The 19,973-nt window shown below is 51.5% G+C and overlaps 1 protein-coding gene across 1 annotated transcript in view; it reads right to left on the reverse strand.

Annotated features, from left to right (window-relative positions):
• The window catches only part of LOC144592211 (thrombospondin-4-like), a 109,754-nt gene that overhangs the window by 31,058 nt on the left and 58,723 nt on the right, over positions 1 to 19,973 (reverse strand). The window contains 4 exon segments of the mRNA XM_078396736.1: positions 3,334 to 3,527; positions 6,966 to 7,018; positions 8,792 to 8,910; positions 11,850 to 12,009. Of these exon segments, the coding sequence (XP_078252862.1) occupies positions 3,334 to 3,527; positions 6,966 to 7,018; positions 8,792 to 8,910; positions 11,850 to 12,009 (526 nt within the window).

Below are 19,973 nucleotides of genomic sequence, written 5' to 3' on the forward strand. Positions count from 1 at the left end.
TACGGAGTTTGTACGTTCTCCCCGTGACCTGCGTGGGTTTTCTCCGAGATCTTCGGTTTCCTCCCACACTCCAAAGACGTACAGGTTTGTAGGTTAATTGACTGGGTAAATGTAAAAATTGTCCCTAGTGTGTGTAGAATAGTGTTAATGTGCGGGGATCGCTGGGCGGCGCGGACCCGGTGGGCCGAAGGGCCTGTTTCCGCGCTGTATCTCTAAATCTAAATCTAAATCTAAAACAGATAATGGGAACAATTGGGCCCTTTCTTGGGTTGCAAGCAGAAACTACAGCGGTCCCACAGTGATACATGGTGCTTGGTGCCGGTCACAATATATCTCAATGACTTGAATGGGAATACTGAATTTAATATATCTTTAATGATATTTCAAATATCACACAAAGGGTGGTGGGTTTTACACAAAGGGTGGTGGGTGCATGAAACGAGCTGCCGGAGGAGGTAGCTGAGATAAGTGACAGATAAGTGAAAGGACAGGTTTAGAGGGGTATGGGCCAAACGCAGGCAGGTGGGACTAGTGTAGGTGGGACATGTTGATTGTCATGGGCAAGTTGGGCCAAAGGGCCTATTTCCACACTGCATGACTCCCAGTGTAATGTGTCCATAAATGATGTTAGGTTTTGTATGTTTTTGCACTTGTATTCTGTGTAAGGTTTGAATTTTAAAGTTTGAAGTTTATCGAAATTTATTGAAGTTTATTACAATATTTTTGTATGCACTGTTGTATGTTCTTGTCAACCTTTAAAAAAAAATTGTTTGTATATCAAAAAAGGAAATTCTTGACATTTTGATGGAAAATTGATGTTGTTGTATTTCAGAGTAGTTTCTCATGGCATCACTTTCAAATAGTCATGATGCAGAATGATTGGAAACCCGACCATACACTCCCTTTTATAGGGAAAGTGGGTGAAACATCAATTGTCTTCAATTGTCTTCAGTCTTCAGGGTCGTAGCTTGTCGCAGGTGGACGTAGGTTGACTTCGGTTGTCGTAGGTTCTCACCTCTGCGGTTGTAGGTTGTCGTGGGTGCGGTCGTAGGTGGACGTTCTACTTGCTACGATTGGGTCTCCGGTTTTCGGAAGCTTGCCGTAGCTTGACGTCGACTAGGTGGTAGGTTGCTGGAGTTTGTCGTGGACATTGTCGTAGTTTGCCGAAGACATTGTTCCAGTCACCGGTTTTTCGGCGACCCGCTACGACTATGGCAGTCGCCTTAAAAAAACGCGTAACTGGGACAGGGCCTTTAGTTAAGTAGTGGTAAGTTGGGAAATGTTGGATGGACAAGGGGATCTGCGACAGCCACAAGAACTGTGAATGGAACTCTGCATTAAACGGAAGCCATAAGAACTGTGAATGGAAACACTTGACTTGATGTGATTCACTTTCAGCATTTTAGGTGCAAAACTAATTTATTATTTATTAGGTTTTTTATTGGTTGTTATTGATATTGGTATTTGTTGTGTTGGTTCCTATGTTTGTGCGATTGTCTTTGAAAGATTTGCACTGTCGCACTGTTTCAGATGTAGCACTTCTAATTTCGTTGTACTGTGCGTACAATGACAATAAAGGCATATTATTATTATTATTATTATTATTATATTGTGTGTAACAGGCATTTAAGATAAGTGGTATTTTGGCCTTCGTTGCAAGAGGTTTTGAGTGCAGACAAGTCAATGAGAAAGTGAGATAATATAGTACTAATGTGAAAGGCCGGAATGTGTTCAGTGGGCTGAGAGGCCTGTTTCCATGCTGTATCGCTAAAAGGAAAATTAAACCTAAATCTTATACATTCAATTTCCCCAGTGATGAAGACCAATGTGCCAAACGCCTTCTTCGCCACCCTATCTATCTGCGACACCACTTTCAGGAAACACTGTACTCCTTGACAACCCTGCTCTACAACGCAGTTTAGGAAAATAACTGCAGATGCTGGTACAAATCGAAGGTATCACAAAATGCTGGAGTAACTCAGCGGGGCAGGCAGCATCTAGGAGAGAGGGAATGGGTGACGTTTCGGGTCGAGACCCTTCTTCAGACTGAAGGAGGGCCTCGACCCGAAACGTCACCCATTCCCTCTCTCCTAGATGCTGCCTGACCCGCTGAGTTACTCCAGCATTTTGTGATACCTGCTCTACAACTCTCTCCAGAGCCTTACTTTTCACTGTGAAGGACCTGCCCTGGTTTGACTGACCAACATGCAGCACCTCGCGCTTGTCTGCATTAAACTACATGAGCCATTCCTCAGCCCACTCGCCCTGCCGATCAAAATCGTGCTGTAATTCCTGACCACCTTGATAGTAGTTCTTGATAGTATTGAGTTAACTTGAGTTATAGAGTTGTCATAGTCACAGAGTGATACAGCATGGAAACAGGCCCTGCGGCCCAACTTGTCCACATCGGCCAACATATCCCATCTACATGAGTCCCACCTGCCTGCGTTTGGCCCATATCCCTCCAAACCTGTCCTATCCATATCCATATTCTTGATACTTGATGGTAGATCTTGATAATATTCTTGATAGAAGTTAATTCTGAGCTACTATCTATCTCATTGGTGACTCTCGGACTATCTCTGATCGGACTTTACTGGCTTTACTTGAACTGAACGTTATTCCCTTATCATGTATCTGTACACTGTGAATGGCTCAATTGTGATCATGTATTGTCTTTCGGGTGGTCACGGTGGCGCAGCGGTAGAGTTGCTGCCTTACAGCGAATGCACCCGGGTTCGATCCCGACTACGGGTGCCGTCTGTACGGAGTTTGTACGTTCTCCCCGTGACCTGCGTGGGTTTTCTCCGAGATCTTCGATTTCCTCCCACACTTCAAAGACGTACAGGCTTGTAGGTTAATTGGCTTGGTAAAATGTAAAAATTGTACCTAGTGGGCGTAGGATGGTGTTAATGTGCGGGGATCGCTGGGCGGCGCCGTCCCGGTGGGCCGAAGGGCCTGTTTCCGCGCTGTATCTCAAAACCTCTAAACTTCCGCTGACTGGATAGCACGCAACAAAAGCTTTTCACTGTCCCTCGGTCCAAGTGACAATAAACTAAACTAGACTCAACTCAACCACCTTCACCGCCGATACTAGATAGAGCTCTTAAGGATAGCGGAGTCAGGGGGTATGGGGAGAGGGCAGGAACGGGGTACTGATTGAGAATGACCAGCCATGAATGATCACATTGAATGGCGGTGCTGGCTCGAAGGGCCGAATGGCCTCCTCCTGCACCTATTGTCTATTGCCTATTGACGCTGCCGCCAGTGTTGGTGTTGCCTTGGTGTGCCAATGAGCTTTTCCTTTGGCAGAGCCGTGCTTGGTATACTCACAGTTATCGTCCTCCTGGCCTGGGTTGGCGACCAGTCGACAATTATCCGGGCCAGGGGGGAACACATCAGGGATCCCGTCATTATCATCATCATCATCACACTCATCTCCAAGCCCATCCTTGTCCGTGTCGAGCTGCGAGCTGTTGATGATGCTGGGGCAGTTGTCATTGGTGTCCTGGTGCCCGTCTCCGTCGCTGGCAACGATAATGAAACACAGCAACATTTTAGCCACCCGGTTCTTCTCGATTGGTTTAGTTCAGAGATGCAGCGCGGAAACAGGCCCTTCCACCCATCGACCAGCGATCCTCGCACACCAACACCATCCTACTCGCACCAGGGACAATTTACAATTATTCCAAGCCAGTTAACTCTACAAACCTGTAGGTATTTGGAGTGCAGGAGGAAACTGGAGCACCCGGAGAATAGACAATAGACAATAGGTGCAGGAGGAGGCCATTCGGCCCTTCGAGCCAGCACCACCATTCAATGTGATCATGGCTGATCATTCTCAATCAGTACCCCGATCCTGCCTTCTCCCCATACCCCCTGACTCCGCTATCCTTAAGAGCTCTATCTAGCTCTCTCTTGAATGCATTCAGAGAATTGGCCTCCACTGCCTTCTGAGGCAGAGAATTCCACAGATTCACAACTCTCTGACTGAAAAAGTTTTTCCTCATCTCCGTTCTAAATGGCCTACCCCTTATTCTTAAACTGTGGCCCCTGGTTCTGGACTCCTCCAACATTGGGAACATGTTTCCTGCCTCTAACGAGTCCAACCCCTTAATAATCTTATACGTTTCGATAAGATCTCCTCTCATCCTTCCAAATTCCAGTGTATACAAGCCTAGTCGCTCCAGTCTTTCAACATATGACAGTCCCGCCATTCCGGGAATTAACCTAGTGAACCCACGCTGCACGCCCTCAATAGCAATGCAATGAAACACCGACGCGGGTCATGGGGAGAACGTACAAACCCCACACGGACAGCACCCTTAGTCAGGATCGAACCCGGGTCTCTGGCGCTGTAATGCAGCAACTCTACCGCTGCGCCACCGCGCCGCCCATTATTCTTGTTCTCAATATCTCTCTTTCATTCTGGAGGTGGGCGTATGGAACGAGCTGCCAGAGGAGGTAGTTGAGGCAGGCACTATAACTGCGTTTAAAAGGCATTTGGACAGGTACATGGATAGGAATGATTTAGAGTGACCAGAGGGATACAGGCCAAACGCGGGCAGGTGCGACCAGTGCAGATGGAACACCTTGGTCAGCCTGGGCAAGTTGGCCTGTTTCCATGCTGTATGTCTCTATGACTCCATGTGCCCCAAGTAGATGTTATGTATAGTGTTGGAGTAATGCAGTGAGTCAGGCAGCATCTCTGGAGAAAAAGGATAATTGATGAGTGGGAACCCTTCTTCAGACCAAGAGGGGAGAAGAGGGAGTGGCCAGGGTGAGACTGGTCCTTGGTGATGCTGCTGGCCTTGCCGAGGCAGTGTGAAGTGCAGATGGAGTCAACGGAAAGGTGGTTGCTTTCCGTGATGGTCTGGGCTGTAAATCGAGTTGGATTTGTATTGGGGTGCACAGTATAGAAGGGGGCTGAGAGCAGGGCCGGATTAAGCTAGTATATGTTATAAAGGGGCCTTCAATACGGGACAAGGTGATGTCAATGAGGTCCCCCCTCATCCTTCTAAACTCCAATGAGTAGAGGCCCAGTGCCATCAAACCCCAATCATCCCGCTGTAGGCCCCGACACTGTAGGCCCGGTCAATGTAGGCCCCAACACTGTAGGCCCCGACACTGTAGGCCCCGACACTGTAGGCCCCGACACTGTAGGCCCCGACACTGTAGGCCCCGACACTGTAGGCCAGCGGCCACGTGCTCCCGCTCCTGCAATGACGGCAGCCCAGGCTGGGAGGCGGGTTGCAACCTCCGTTCAGAGAACACACTCGATCCTGCTCCCCGAACACAATCGGCCCCACTGCCCAAACACACTCGGCCCTGAACACACTCGGCCCCGCTCCCCGAACACACTCGGCCCCACTCCCCGAACACACTCGGCCCCCCCCCACTCCCCGAACACACTCGGCCCCACTCCTTGAACACACTCAAGCCTGCTCCCCAAACTCTGTTAACGTTAACGAGCTCCGTTAGCCTACACTGACCGGGCCTACACTGACCGGGCCTACAGTGTCGGGGCCTACAGTGTCGGGGCCTACAGTGGCGGGGCCTACAGTGTCGAGGCCTACATTGACCGGGCCTACAGCGGGATCATTGGGGCTTGATGGCACTGTGCCTCTACTCATTGGAGTTTAGAAGGATGAGGGGGGACCTCATTGAAACTTACCGAATAGCGAAAGGCTTGGATAGAACTGATGTGGAGAGGATGTTTCCACTTGTGGGAGAGTCTAGGACCAAAGGTCATCACCTCAGAATAAAGGTATGTATCTTTAGAAAGGAGAGGAGGAAGGATTTCTTTAGTCAGAGAGTGGTGAATCTGTGGGATTCATTGGTACAGAGGGTTGTGGAGGCCAAGTCAGTGGATATTTTTAAGGCAGAGATGGACAGATTCTTGATTGGTACGGGTGTCGGGGGTTATGGGGAGAAGTCGGGAGAATGGTGTTGAGAGGGAGAGATAGGTCAGCCATGATTGAATGGCGGAATAGACCTGATGGGCCGAATGGCCTAATATCTGCTCCTAGAACTTGAAATGTTTAGCAAGATTTGTCAACAAACTAAATAATTTCCACTTTATTTAAGGAAGTCACACAAGGAATGGAAAATATTATCGCTGACACTGGGGTTTTAAAGGTTGTTAGAAGCTCTTGATTCATGTTTGTCTTTATCGTTGGATGGCCAAGCAAAACATTTGTGGAGGTGGATTTTCAATCCATCCCATTGATATTTGACTGTATTTACTTGTGTAATTTTCCACCCCATAGATTAGAGGACTGCACACAAGGATCACAAATTTGGGTGGGAATGTGCGTGGTTTCCTGCAACCGAAGTTCTAACAAACAAATTTTAGTTTCGAGACAAGCCCTTCGACCCACTGAGTCCGCTCTGACCATCGATCGCTCATTCACTAATTTTATGTTCTCCAACTTTCACATCCACTCCCGACACATTAAGACTGGTTACAGACGCCAATTAACCTACAACCCTGCACGTCATTGGGATGTAGGAGGTAGCTGGAGCACGCGATCACGAGGAGAACGTGCAAACTCCACAAAGACACCACCCGAGCTCACCGGCGCTGTGAGGCAGTGGATCTACCAAATGCACCACTGCCTCAACTACCTCCTCCGGCAGCTCATTCCATAGACCAACCACCCAACTTTGTATAAAAGTTGCCCCTCAGGTTCCTATCACGTCTTTCCCCCCTCACATTAAACCTATGTCCTCTGGTTCTCGATTCCCCTACTCTGGGTCAAAGACAGTGTGCGTTTACCTGATCCATTCCCCTCATGATCTTATACATCATGCTGCCCGACCCGCTGAGTTCCTCCAGCACTTAAGTGTTTTGCCAGATTAGCCTCCGGATTCTAACGTTAGAAGTTCCTAACTTTTCTGACTAAGAGAAAGCAGTGCATTTCAGGTTCATATCAAAGTATCTGATCAGACAACCAAGAACGTACCTGTCTTGATTTGTATCGCAGGAATCTCCAACAAGATCATTGTCGATGTCTGACTGTAAACAGTGAAACAAAATCATCGGGTGTTAGTGGAAAAGGAAACACGTCACAAACCTCTTAACTTAGTTTAGATTAGATTTAGAGATGCAGCGCGGAAACAGGCCCTTCGGCCCATCGGGTCCGTGCCGACCAGCGATCCCCGCACATTAACACTATCCCACACCCACTAGGGACAATTTATACATTTGCCAAGCCAATTAACCTACAAACCTGTACGTCTTTGGTGTGTGGGAGGAAACCGAAGATCTGGGATGGCAGGACTTTCATATGAAGAAAGACTGGATAGACTAGGCTTATACTCGCTGGAATTTAGAAGACTGAGGGGGGATCTCATTGAAACTTATAAAATTCTTAAGGGGTTGGAGAGGCTAGATGCGGGAAGATTGTTCCCAATGTTGGGGGAGTCCAGAACCAGGGGTCACAGCTTAAGGATAAGGGGGCAGTCGTTTAGGACCGAGATGAGAAAACATTTCTTCACACAGAGAGTGGCGAGTCTGTGGAATTCTCTGCCACAGAAGGTAGTTGAGGCCAGTTCATTGGCTATATTTAAGAAGGAGTTAGATGTGGCCCTTGTGGCTAAAGGGATCAGGGGGTATGGAGAGAAGGCAGGTACAGGTTATTGAGCTAGATGATCAGCCATGATCATATTGAATGGCGGTGCAGGCTCGATGGGCCGAATGGCCTACTCCTGCACCTATTTTCTATGTTTCTATGTTTCTATCTCGGAGAAAACCCAGGCAGGTCACGGGGAGAACGTACAAACTCCGTACAGACAGCACCCATAGTAAGGATCGAACCAAAATTGTCAAAATCCAAAACAAGATCTTCAGTCCAAAAGGTTTCTAGACTTTAGACTTTTAGGCTTTAGAGATACTGTGCAAAAACATGTCCTTCGGCCCACCGAGTCCGTGCCAACCAGCAATCACCCTGTACACTAGCACTATCCTAAACACCAGGGACAATTTACATTTTTCTTTACCGAAGCCAATTAACCTAAACCATAGTCTGAGAATAAAAGGGAGGCCATTTAAAACTGAGATGAGAAAAAACTTTTTCACCCAGAGAGTTGTGAATTTGTGGAATTCTCTGCCATAGAAGGCAGGTGAGGCCAATTCACTGGATGAATTTAAAAGAGAGTTAGATAGAGCTCTCGGGGCTAGTGGAATCAAGGGATATGGGGAGAAGGCAGGCACGGGTTACTGATTGTGGATGATCAGCCATGATCACAATGAATGGTGGTGCTGGCCCGAAGGGGCAAATGGCCTCCTCCTGCATCTATTTTCTATGTTTCTATGTTTCTAACTCGTCCATGCCGACCAAGATGTCTTTCCAAACTAGTTCAATTTGCCTGTGTCAAGGAGTCATAGAGTGATACAGCGTGGAAACAGGCCCTTCGGCCCAACTTGCCCCAGCTACACTAGTCCCACCTGCCCGCGTTTGGTCCATATCCTTCCAAACCTGCCCTATCAATGTACCTGTCTAACTGTTTCTTAAACGTTGGGCTAGTCCCAGCCTCAACTACCTCCTCCTGCAGCTTGTTCCATACACCCACCCACCACCCTTTGTGTGAAAAAGTTACCTGTCAGATTGCTATTAAATCTTTTCCCCTTCGCCTTATGTCTTCTGGTCCTCGATTCCCCTACTCTGGGCAAGAGACTGTGTGCATCTACCCGATCTATTCCTCTCGTGATTCTATACACTGTGTCTGGTCCAAACCCCTCCAGTGCGTGGAGTTTGCATGGGACAATGACAAGTTTGCTCAGCCAGACCTGGTTAGGGTTGATGACATCTGGACAGCTGTCGCAAGCATCTCCGACACCATCGTTGTCCTTGTCCGCCTGGTCCACATTGGGATCTCTCTGACAATTGTCCAAGAAATTCTTAATCCCTACGGGAAGATGCAGCAAGCGTCACCAAAGACATATTGTGTGAGAAAATAACTGCAGATGCTGGTACAAATCGAAGGTATTTATTCCACAAAATGCTGGAGTAACTCAGCAGGTCAGGCAGCATCTCGGGAGAGAAGGAATGGGCGACGTTTCGGGTCGAGACCCTTCTTCAGACTGATGTCAGGGGGGGCGCGACAAAGGAAGGATATAGGTGGAGACAGGAAGACAGTGGGAGATCTGGGAAGGGGGAGGGGAAGAGAGGGACAGAGGAACTATCTAAAGTTGGAGAAGTCAATGTTCATACCACTGGGCTGCAAGCTGCCCAGGCGAAATATGAGGTGCTGTTCCTCCAATTTCCGGTGGGAAACATATTCATCGTCAAAGCAAAATACACGCACCCATTTTGGAAATTTCACACATCTCCATTAAGCCTTGCCCCTCTCACCTTTTAGCTATGCCCTCTTGAGTTAGCAAATTTACAGATTTATTCAAAGCTGGGTGGTAGTGTGAACTGTGAGGAAGATGCTATGAGGTTGCAGGGTGACTTGGACAGGTTGTGTGAGTGGGCGGATGCATGGCAGATGCAGTTTAATGTGGATAAGTGTGAGGTTATCCACTTTGGTGGTAAGAATAGGAAGGCAGAGTATTATCTGAATGGTGTCAAGTTAGGAACAGGGGACGTACAACGAGATCTGGGTGTCCGAGTGCATCAGTCACTGAAAGGAAGCATGCAGGTACAGCAGGCAGTGAAGAAAGCCAATAGAATGTTGGCCTTCATAACTAGAGGAGTTGAGTATAGGAGCAAAGAGGTCCTTCTGCAGTTGTACAGCGCCCTAGTGAGACCGCACCTGGAGTACTGTGTGCAGTTTTGGTCTCCAAATCTGAGGAAGGATATTCTTGCTATTGAGGGCGTGCAGCGTAGGTCTACTAGGTTAATTCCCGGAATGGCGGGACTATCGTATGTTGAAAGACTGGAGCGACTAGGCTTGTATACACTGGAATTTAGAAGGATGAGAGGAGATCTTATCGAAACATATAAGATTATTAAGGGGTTGGACACGTTAGAGGCAGGAAACATGTTCCCAATGTTGGGGGAGTCCAGAACAAGGGACCACAGTTTAAGAATAAGGGGTAGGCCATTTAGAACTGAGATGAGGAAAAACTTTTTCAGTCAGAGAGTTGTGAATCTGTGGAATTCTCTGCCTCAGAAGGCAGTGGAGGCCAATTCTCTGAATGCATTCAAGAGAGAGCTGGATAGAGCTCTTAAGGATAGCGGAGTCAGGGGGTATGGGGAGAAGGCAGGAACGGGGTACTGATTGAGAATGATCAGCCATGATCACATTGAATGGCGGTGCTGGCTCGAAGGGACGAATGGCCTCCTCCTGCACCTATTGTCTATTGACTATTGAGTCAAGGAGTCATAGAATGATACAGCGTGGAAACAGGCCCTTCGGCCCAACCTGCCCTCGCCAGGCAACATGTCCCAGCTACACTTGTCCCACCTGCCCGCGTTTGGCCATTCTCCCTCCAAACCTGTCCCTTCCATGTACCTGTATAACTGTTTCTTAAACGTTGCGATAGTCCATGCCTCAGCTACCTCCTCTGGCAGCTCGTCCCATACACCCACCACCCTTTGTGTGGAAAAAGTGGCCCCTCAGATTCCTATTAAATCTTCTCCCCCTTCACCTTAAACCCGTGACATCTGGTCCTCGATTCCCCTACTCTGGGCAAGAGACTCTGCGTCTACCTGTATAGGGCTGGACACTTCCACCCTCTCTCTGAGAGGATCTGACTGTCCACCCTCTCTCTCTATGAATATGCTTCTCATAATTTTATATGCAACATTGGGAACTCCAATGATGGGGAATGGATGAACAGATGAGATTGATTGGCTGTGCTGTGATATTCTAGATTTTCACCCAGGGAGTTGTGAATCTGTGGAATTCTCTGCCACAGGAGGCATTAGAGGCCAATTCACTGGCCTCATAGCGAGACAATTTGAGTGAGGAGGCCCTACTGCAGTTGCACAAGGCCCTGGTGAGACCACACCTGGAGTATTGTGTGCAGTTTTGATCTCCTAATTTGAGGAAGGCCATTCTTGCTATTGAGGGAGTGCAGCGTAGGTTCACCAGGTTAATCCCCGGGATGGTGGGACTGACGTATGATGAAAGAATGGGTCGACTGGGCTTGTATTCGCTGGAATTTAGAAGGATGAGAGGGGATCTTATTGAAGCCTTTCAAAATTCTTAAGGGATTAGACAGGCTAGATGCAGGGAAAATGTTCCGAATGTTGGGGGAGTTCAGAACCAGGGGTCACAGTTTAAGAAAATAATGAGTAGGCCATTTAGGACTGAGATGAGGAAAAACCTTTTTCACCCAGAGAGTTGTGAATCTGTGGAATTCTCTACCACAGAAGGCAGCAGAGGCAATAGACAATAGACAATAGGTGCAGGAGGAGGCCATTCGGCCCTTTGAGCCAGCACCACCATTCAATGTGATCATGGCTGATCATTCTCAATCAGTACCCCGTTCCTGCCTTCTCCCCATACCCCCTGATTCCGCTATCCTTACGAGCTCTATCTAGCTCTCTCTTGAAAGCATTCAGAGACTTGGCCTCCACTGCCTTCTGAGGCAGGGAATTCCACAGATTTACAACTCTCTGACTGAAAAAGTTTTTCCTCATCTCCGTTCCAAATGGCCTACCCCTTACTTCTTAAACTGTGGCCCCTGGTTCTGGAGAGAGAGAACTTTCAAGAGAGAGTTAGGTTTAGCTCTTAGGGCTAACGGAATCAAGGGATGTGGGGGAAAAAGCAGGAACGTGGTACCGGTTTTGGATGATCAGCCATGATCATATTGAATGACAATGCTGGTTTGAGGGGCTGAATGGCCTACTACATCTGTGTTTCTATGTGTCTGTTTCCATGAGATAAAAACTAACCGTCTCCATCCATGTCTTCATCGCACGCATCACCTTTCCCATCGTTATCCGTGTCTCTTTGATCATTGTTAATCGATAATCGACAGTTATCACAAGCGTCACCGTAGTTATCCTCGTCAGTGTTCAGCTGGTTGATGTTACGAACCAGCACGCAGTTATCCTGAAAAGAGATGTCAATGTTCGTAAGTCCTTGATGTTCTTGATTATAGACAATAGACAATAGACAATAGGCGCAGGAGTAGGCCATTCGGCCCTTCGATCCAGCACCGCCATTCAATGTGATCATGGCTGATCATTCTCAATCAGTCCCCCGTTCCTGCCTTCTCCCCATATCCCCTGACTCCGCTATCCTTAAGAGCTCTATCTAGCTCTCTCTTGAATGCATTCAGAGAATTGGCCTCCACTGCCTTCTGAGGCAGTGAATTCCACAGATTTACAACTCTCTGACAGACTTACAACTCTCTGATTATTACGGGTGTCAGGGTTTACGGGGAGAAGGCAGGAGAAAGGGGTTAGAAGGGAGAGATAGATCGGCCATGTTTGAATGGCAGAGTGGACTTGATGGGCCGAATGGCCTAATTCTTCTCCTATCCTTTATGAACGTATATTAGGAGATAGGAAGGTTGCACCTCACCTCTCCTATGTATGTATCACCCCCTTGCTCTATCTATTGTACTTGAGTTTGAACTGATTGAATCTACGTAGGTATGGTACATTTTAGGTTTGGTTTTTAGCTTTAGAGACGGCTCGGTGGCGCAGCGGTAGAGTTGCCGCCTTACAGCGCCAGAGTCCCGGGTTCGGTCCTGACTATGGGCGCTGTCTGTATGGAGTTTGTACCCGTGATCACGTCGGTTTTGCCTGGTTGCTCTGGTTTCCTCCCACACTCCAAAAAGGTACAGGTTTGTAGATGAATTTGGCTCTGGTAAAATTTGTGAATTGTCCCCAGTGTGTGGATAGTGCTAGTGTACGGATATCGCTGGTCAGCACCGACCGGTGGGCCGAAGGGCCTGTTTCCATGTTATATCTCTACGCTGAGCTAAAAAATGGTGTAGCGTGGAAACAGGCCCTTTGGCCCACCGTGCTCGCACTGACCAGAAATCACCCGCGCAATAGTTCTATCCGGCAAACTATTGACAATTTACAGCATCCAATTAACCTACAAACCTTGCACTTCTTTGGGATGAGGGAGGAAACCGGAGCACCCGGAGAAAACCCACGCAGGATACGGGGACAGCGTACAAGCTCCGTACAGACTGCACCCGAGGACAGAAGGAACGCGGGTCTGTGGCGCTGGAGGGCAGCAACTCTACTGCTGCGCCACCGTGCCACCCCAATACCCCCATCTGATCTGTTTAAATAACATGCAAAACATAGAAAATAGGTGCAGGAGTAGGCCATTCGGCCCTTCGAGCCTGCACCGCCATTCAATATGATCATGGCTGATCATCCAGCTCAGTAACCTGTAACCTGCCTTCTCTCCATACCCCCTGATCCCTTTAGCCACAAGGACCACATCTAACTCCCTCTTAAATATAGCCAATGAACTGGCCTCAACTACCTTCTGTGGCAGAGAATTCCACAGACTCACCACTCTCTGTGTGAAGAAAACTAAGCATTTCATTGCATAAACCAATCTAAATCAGTCCTGAGACTGCAGCACCCAAGGCATTGGTTACAAACTGTAACAACACTTGGATAGAGTTGCTGGTCCCGGCTTTAACTGATGTCGTGCGAGTCTTGCCAAGTTACTTTGCTTCATTGGTAGAGGCAAAGTGCATGTGAGTAACTCAGTGGGCCAGGCATCATCTCTGGAGAACATGGATAGGTGACGTCTCGGGTCGGGACCCTTTTACAGACCGGTAGGTCGGCTGATCTCTCGCGTCAGCCTCATCTTTTTCTTCTTCTTCAGTGGAACTCCAGTAGAGTTGGCCGTTGGTAGTCTTGTTCATTGTTCAGGGCGGCCCGGTGGTGCAGCGGTAGAGCTGCCTCCTGACAGCGCCAGAGGCCCGGGTTCAATCCTGACCATTTTTTTTTTTTTTTTTTTTTTTTTATATATAAAAGTTTTATTCCAAAGAAAAACATACAAACATACTAAGCAAAATGTGATCAAACAAAAGCCGCCTGTATCGGCAGTTTACAAATTAAACAATTATCACATTAAAATCCCGCCATCTCTGTCAACAATACATTCAACCCCCCGCGGTGACCAGCGTTCACGGAAGGCCTCCAGAGTCCCCATGGACACCGCGTGTTCCCTCTCCAGGGACACGCGGGCACGGACGTAAGCCCGGAACAGGGGTAGGCAGCCGACTTCTGTGAGGCCGTCGACTGCCCGCTGCCTGGACCCACGGATGGCCATCTTGGCCAGGCCCAGGAGCAGACCAACAGGGAGACCCCCTCCTCCCTCCTGACCCTCCCCCCTCTGTACCGGGTGCCCAAAAATTAAAAGCGTTGGGCTAAAATGGAGCCAGAACTTGAGGAGCAGCCCCTTCAGATACTGGAACAGGGGCTGTAACCTCACACACTCTGTATACAAATGGTACACGGTCTCCTCCTCACCGCAAAAGCGACAGGCGGCAGACGAGACCATGAACCGGCTCAAGTACCTGTTACAGGCTATAGCCTTATGCAACACTCTCCACCCCAGGTCCCCGATGTAAAGCGGGAGGACCCCCTTATAGAGAGACCTCCACTGGGGACCGCTCCCGCCGTCAGGTGGTAACACGGACCGCCAGGGCGTGTCCGGACGGAAGACGAGAGCGAGGAAGTGGAGAGTGTGCAGGAGCAGCCTGTACAAAACGCGCCTCTCCGCGTCACGGAACGGCACGCTGGGCATCTGGGAAAGGCGGCTCATATTGCGTGGGGCCGGCTCTCGGGAAGGGACCCGGGCCGTGGGCCCAATGAGCAATTCCGACGGAGCGGGGGTAAGCCCAGTCGGAATCGCTCCACGCACACGCCTCTCCTCGACACCCACCGTGACAGGGTGAGGACCGGCCCCCCTCACAACCACAGCACCCCCCTCCCCCTGAGGAGCAGCGCCCTGGCTGAAGGTGACCAAATTCCTGGCTCTCAGGAGATCACGGTAAAAACCAGGCAACTCCCGCCTAGCGCGCTGACTGATGCCCGCTACCGGGAGCCGTGATCCCTCCTGGAGGCAGCGCCCCTGGCAGAAAAAGTACGTGGCCAGCGAGTGCCATCTGGGAGGGCACTCGGAGTACACGTACCTCCGCAAGGTCCTGAGTCGGAGGGCTGCCACCTGAGTGCGGACGCAGACCAGCGCCTGACCGCCCTCCTCCAACGGGAGACTCAGAACCCCAGCAGAGACCCAGTGGTTCCTCTCACCCCAGAAGAAGTTAACTAACCTCCTCTGTATCATGGCGATGAAACGAGAGGACGGGACCAGAGTGGCCAGCCGGTACCATAGCAGAGAGGCCACCAGCTGGTTTATGACCAAAGCCCTACCCCGATATGATAACACACCAAGGAGGCCTGACCAGCGCCCCACACGGGCGACCACCTTCGCCTCCAGCTCCTGCCAATTCGCCTGCCAAGCCCCCTCAGTGGGACTCAGGTAGATCCCCAGATAGAGGAGGTGCGTGGTGCTCCACGCAAAAACTGCCATCTCCTCTGGCAGGGAGTCTACCTGCCACTGACCCACCAAGAGCCCAGCACACTTCCCCCAGTTGATCCTGGCGGAGGATGCGGCTGAGAACACCCGCTGGCACCCACGCATCCTCCGCAGGTCAACCGGGTCGGTGAACATTAGTAACACATCGTCGGCGTAGGCCGAGAGAACCACCTCCACCCCCGGCCCCGGCAAAGCCAAACCTGCCAGCCGCCTCCGTAGGAGGCACAGGAATGGCTCCACGCAGAGGGAATAAAGCTGGCCGGACATGGGGCATCCCTGACGAACCCCCCTCCCAAAGTGAATGGGAGCCAACAAAGAGCCATTGACCTTGACCAGGCACTCTGCGGCAGCGTATAGGAGCCGGACCCGGGCCACAAAATGGGGTCCGAATCCAAACGCCCGCAGAGTCCCGAGAAGGTAGTCGTGTCCCACCCGGTCAAACGCTTTCTCCTGGTCAAGGGAGAGAAAGGCAACTGACTGACCAGCCCTCTGGCACAGATGGATCAGGTCCCGGACCAGATGGATATTGTCCTGGATGGACCGGCCCGGGACTGTGTAGGACTGGTCAGGGTGGATCACATGGGACAGCATGGGCCCCAGGCGATTGGCCAATGCCCGTGCAAAGACTTTGTAACCCGTACTGAGAAGAGAGACCGGGCGCCAGTTCTTCAAGAGGCGGAGATCGCCCTTCTTGGGCAGCAGGACGACGACTGCCCTGCGCCATGAGAAGGGCATCTCCCCGGTCGCCAGGCTCTCCCCCAACACCTTCACATAGTCGCCCCCCAGGACACCCCAGAAGGCTCGAAGAAACTCCACAGTCAGCCCATCCAGCCCCGGAGACTTGCCCCTACTGAGCTGGTGCAGGGCACCAGTCAACTCCTCCAGAGTTAGGGGATCATCGAGGCGTTCAGCCACCTCCCTGCACACTACGGGTAAGCCCTCCCACAGCACCCCTTGTGCCTCCCCACTAGATGTTTCCTCGGAGAACAGAGTGTCATAGAACGACCAAACTGAGGCACCGATCCTCTCCGGATCCGTGATGGAGGAGCCATCGTCCGCAAGCAACTCGACAAACTGCCTGCGGGCACCTCGGCACTTCTCCAGGGAGAAGAAAAAGGGGGAGGCGCGGTCCAGATCGTGCAACATCTGGACTCGCGACCTCACATACGCGCCCCGGGACCTCCTCAGCTGCAAGTCCCTCAGTGCCCCTTTCTTCTCCTGGTACTCCTCCCACTCACATGAGTCCCCCTCCGTCTGACCCAGGCGAGACTCCGAGTCGAGCAACTCTCTCTCAAGCCGTCCGATCTCGGAGTCCCGCCCCTTGGTCGACCCCCTCGTGTAGTCCTGGCAAAACAGACGGACGTAAGCCTTCCCTACATCCCACCACTGCCTTAGGGAAGGGAAACGCCCCTGCCTTTCCCTCCACTCCGCCCAGAACTGCTTGAATGAGTCCCGGAACCGGCGCTCCTCCAGTAGCCGGTTGTTGAAGTGCCAGTACGCGGACCCTGCCCGTGTGCGCGTCGGGATAAAGTCCACTCGCACCAGGCAGTGGTCCGAGCACGGCTCCAACCGCATGGAGGCTGCCGAGACACAGGACACATAAGCCTTAGACACATATACACGGTCAATACGGGAACCACCCCCCTTAAACCTGTATGAGAAGGCGCCGGAGTTGGGATGGAAATTCCTCCAAGCATCTACTAGCTCAAAAGAATCCACCAACTCCCTTAATGTCTTGACCGCTGCCGGATCGCGCTGAATGCCAGAGCGATCTCTCGCCTCAAGGGTACAATTAAAATCACCCCCCAGGAAAACACACTCCCCCCGATCGATGGTGTTCAACAGCGCGGTCACTTCTTGTGTTAACCGCGTCTGCATAGCACCGCTCTTGGGGGCGTACACATTAATAAAATGTAACGGCACGCCATCCAGGCGCACGGCCAGATACAACAACCGGCCTGGTACAATGTCCTGCACCTTGACAATCTCCGGCTGGAAAGATGGGGCCAACAGGAAGGCCACTCCACTCGAAATGGAGGTGAGATGGCTCATGTAGACCCCCCCTTCCCACTCCAGGAGCCAGGTGGGCTCGTCACTAGCCACAGTGTGTGTTTCCTGCAGGAAGCTCACCGCGTACCTCCCGTCCCTCAGCACCGAGAGATGGTGAAACCTACGGAGAGGCTCCCTGGCCCCATTAATATTCAGGCTGGCTATAGTGAGCTTCATTTTGAAAGCGCACAAGAACTTTTACCAGCCCCCCTTGACGGAATGGAGCCTCCCCGAGCCCTCTGCCCTTTCTTTAGGGACTTAAAAAGCTCTTGGAGCTGGCGCCGCTCATTTTTCAATACACCTGCCACGTTCCCCTCCTCCTGAAGGATGGCATAAATGGACTGCAAGGGTACCGTCAGGTCCGACCAGCAGTCAACAGCCAGATCTGCCTTATTCCTCTTCCCTCTGCTGTCCTTCAGAAACTTCCGGAGTTCCCAGATATCAACAAGCCGAGACACGGGGCTGCGGGTGGGACAGTCCATCAACTCACTGTCGCTGGACTCCACGTCCCCCTCCTCCTCCCACTCAATGTCTGAGCCCGAGTCTGGATAGTTCTGACTCCCAGCCGCCTCGCTCACCCCTCCCTGTGAGGTGGGCGGGTCGGCCACATCACCCGGTCCCTCCTCCGTCACCATCCCACCCCCAGGATCAGTGACGGGGGCAGGTACCGGTACCTCTAACTGTGGCAAGCTGCCTGGTAAATGGCCAGGCTCCTGCACACCCCCACTGCCCTCTGTAACCGGATTGGGGGCAGTGATGTCGGAGGAAGTCTCCGGGGCGGGCAGTGAGAGGGTACGTCTGGAGTCCGACCGAAGGACACGATCCGAAACGACCATGTCCTCCTTCGCACCCAGGGCACCCGGCCTAGCACCGTCACCCAGAGAGTCCCCGTCCCCCACCACCAGGGGAACCACCTCGCTCTGGCCCTCAGGGGGCGATGTTCCCGGAGTCTCCCCTGCTCCCTCAGCCGATGGGGCAGCACACCCCTCAATAGGACTCGTAGCCTCAATGGGGAGCATGGGCTGGGGACCCACCCCCACACTCAAGTCCCCCCCATCAATCTTCCCCTGGTCACCCTCTAAGCCAGCGGACGCAATCCCTGGGGGAACAGCCCCCTGGGGTAGTGTGTCACCACTCTCAGGTGGTCCCTGCACTACAGAGGCATCCTCCTGCCCAGAGGAAGCGTGTACTGGGTACTCTGCCTCAACAGGGGAGAAACACCTCCCTTCAGGTCGCCCCTGACCTTCAGGGCCGTTCTCCGTGTCAGAGGACCCGTGCCTCCTCCTCTTATAACCACTAGCGTGCGGTGGTACAGTCAGCTCCATTGCTGAAGCCTGTTCCTCCGCCCCGCCATCTACCTGCTCATCCTCTCCAGCCTTCAGACCCTCAGGCTCAGAGGCGAGCTCGATAATATCTACTGCCGGGGGACCCTCATTAAGGTGACCTTCTGCCTGGCGTCCCGCTTGAACGTTCTTCTTCTTCCTTTTAGCTTTCTTACTCTTCTGTCTCTCCCAGTGCCCCTCATCCACCCCCCACACTGCACCGGCATCCTCCGCCACAGGTACGGGACATGGGGGTGGTGGGGGAATGGAGGATGGGAGCAAGGGAACAAAGTCATCACGGGCCACCGTGGTAGAACCAGCAGCCCCAGATGGGCCAGCACTGCCTTCCTGGGCCACCTTGGTGGAGCTGGCAGCCCGGTGCTTGGGACAATTCCTGCGGAAATGCCCCACCTCTTTGCATGCATGGCAGCGTGCTTGGCCCGTGTTCCAAAACACGCGATAGCAGAATCCTTCCCATTCAACCTCAAAACTCCCCTCCATATCAATCCCCTGTGCCAGCTGTATGTACACGTGGCGATTGAACGTTAATACATGCTGCATTTCGGGATCATCCAACCTATGCAACAGTTTGGTGGGCCCAGACCGCACCTCCCCCAGCTTAGTTACATGTGGGAGCAGGAGCGCGTCCGGAACATAAGGGGGAACGTTGGACAGCATGACCGGCAGCACGGGCCGTCCCCATGGGTCCACCGCCATGTAAATCCCAGCCACCGTGATCCCCCTTTCCAATGCGGTAGCCACCGACTGCTCAGTCTTTAGGATGACAACAGCCTTCCCACTGACCACCGCGCCTGCCATTATGGCCTTCTTGCCAACAGTCTCCCCCAGCGCGGTTAGCACAGCCTTGAAGGTAATGTTGCCCTGCAAGGTCACTTTCACCCCATGTATACGCCCCAACAACTCATGGCCCTTAGTCACGGAGACTGCCGACTGTACGGCAGCTGCATAATTCTTGGGGGCCGCCATCTTTAGGGCGTGGAGCAAAACAAAACGTCTCCGTTTTTTATAAGTCAAAGCAGTCTTTCTGCTGTTGCTGCACCTCCACGCATTTGCAGCAGTTTAAAGTCGTGAAGGCTTTCCTGGCAAAACAACAGAAAGCAGTCT

This window comes from Rhinoraja longicauda, chromosome 3 (genome assembly GCF_053455715.1).
Source record: "Rhinoraja longicauda isolate Sanriku21f chromosome 3, sRhiLon1.1, whole genome shotgun sequence".
Taxonomy (NCBI): domain Eukaryota; kingdom Metazoa; phylum Chordata; class Chondrichthyes; order Rajiformes; family Arhynchobatidae; genus Rhinoraja; species Rhinoraja longicauda.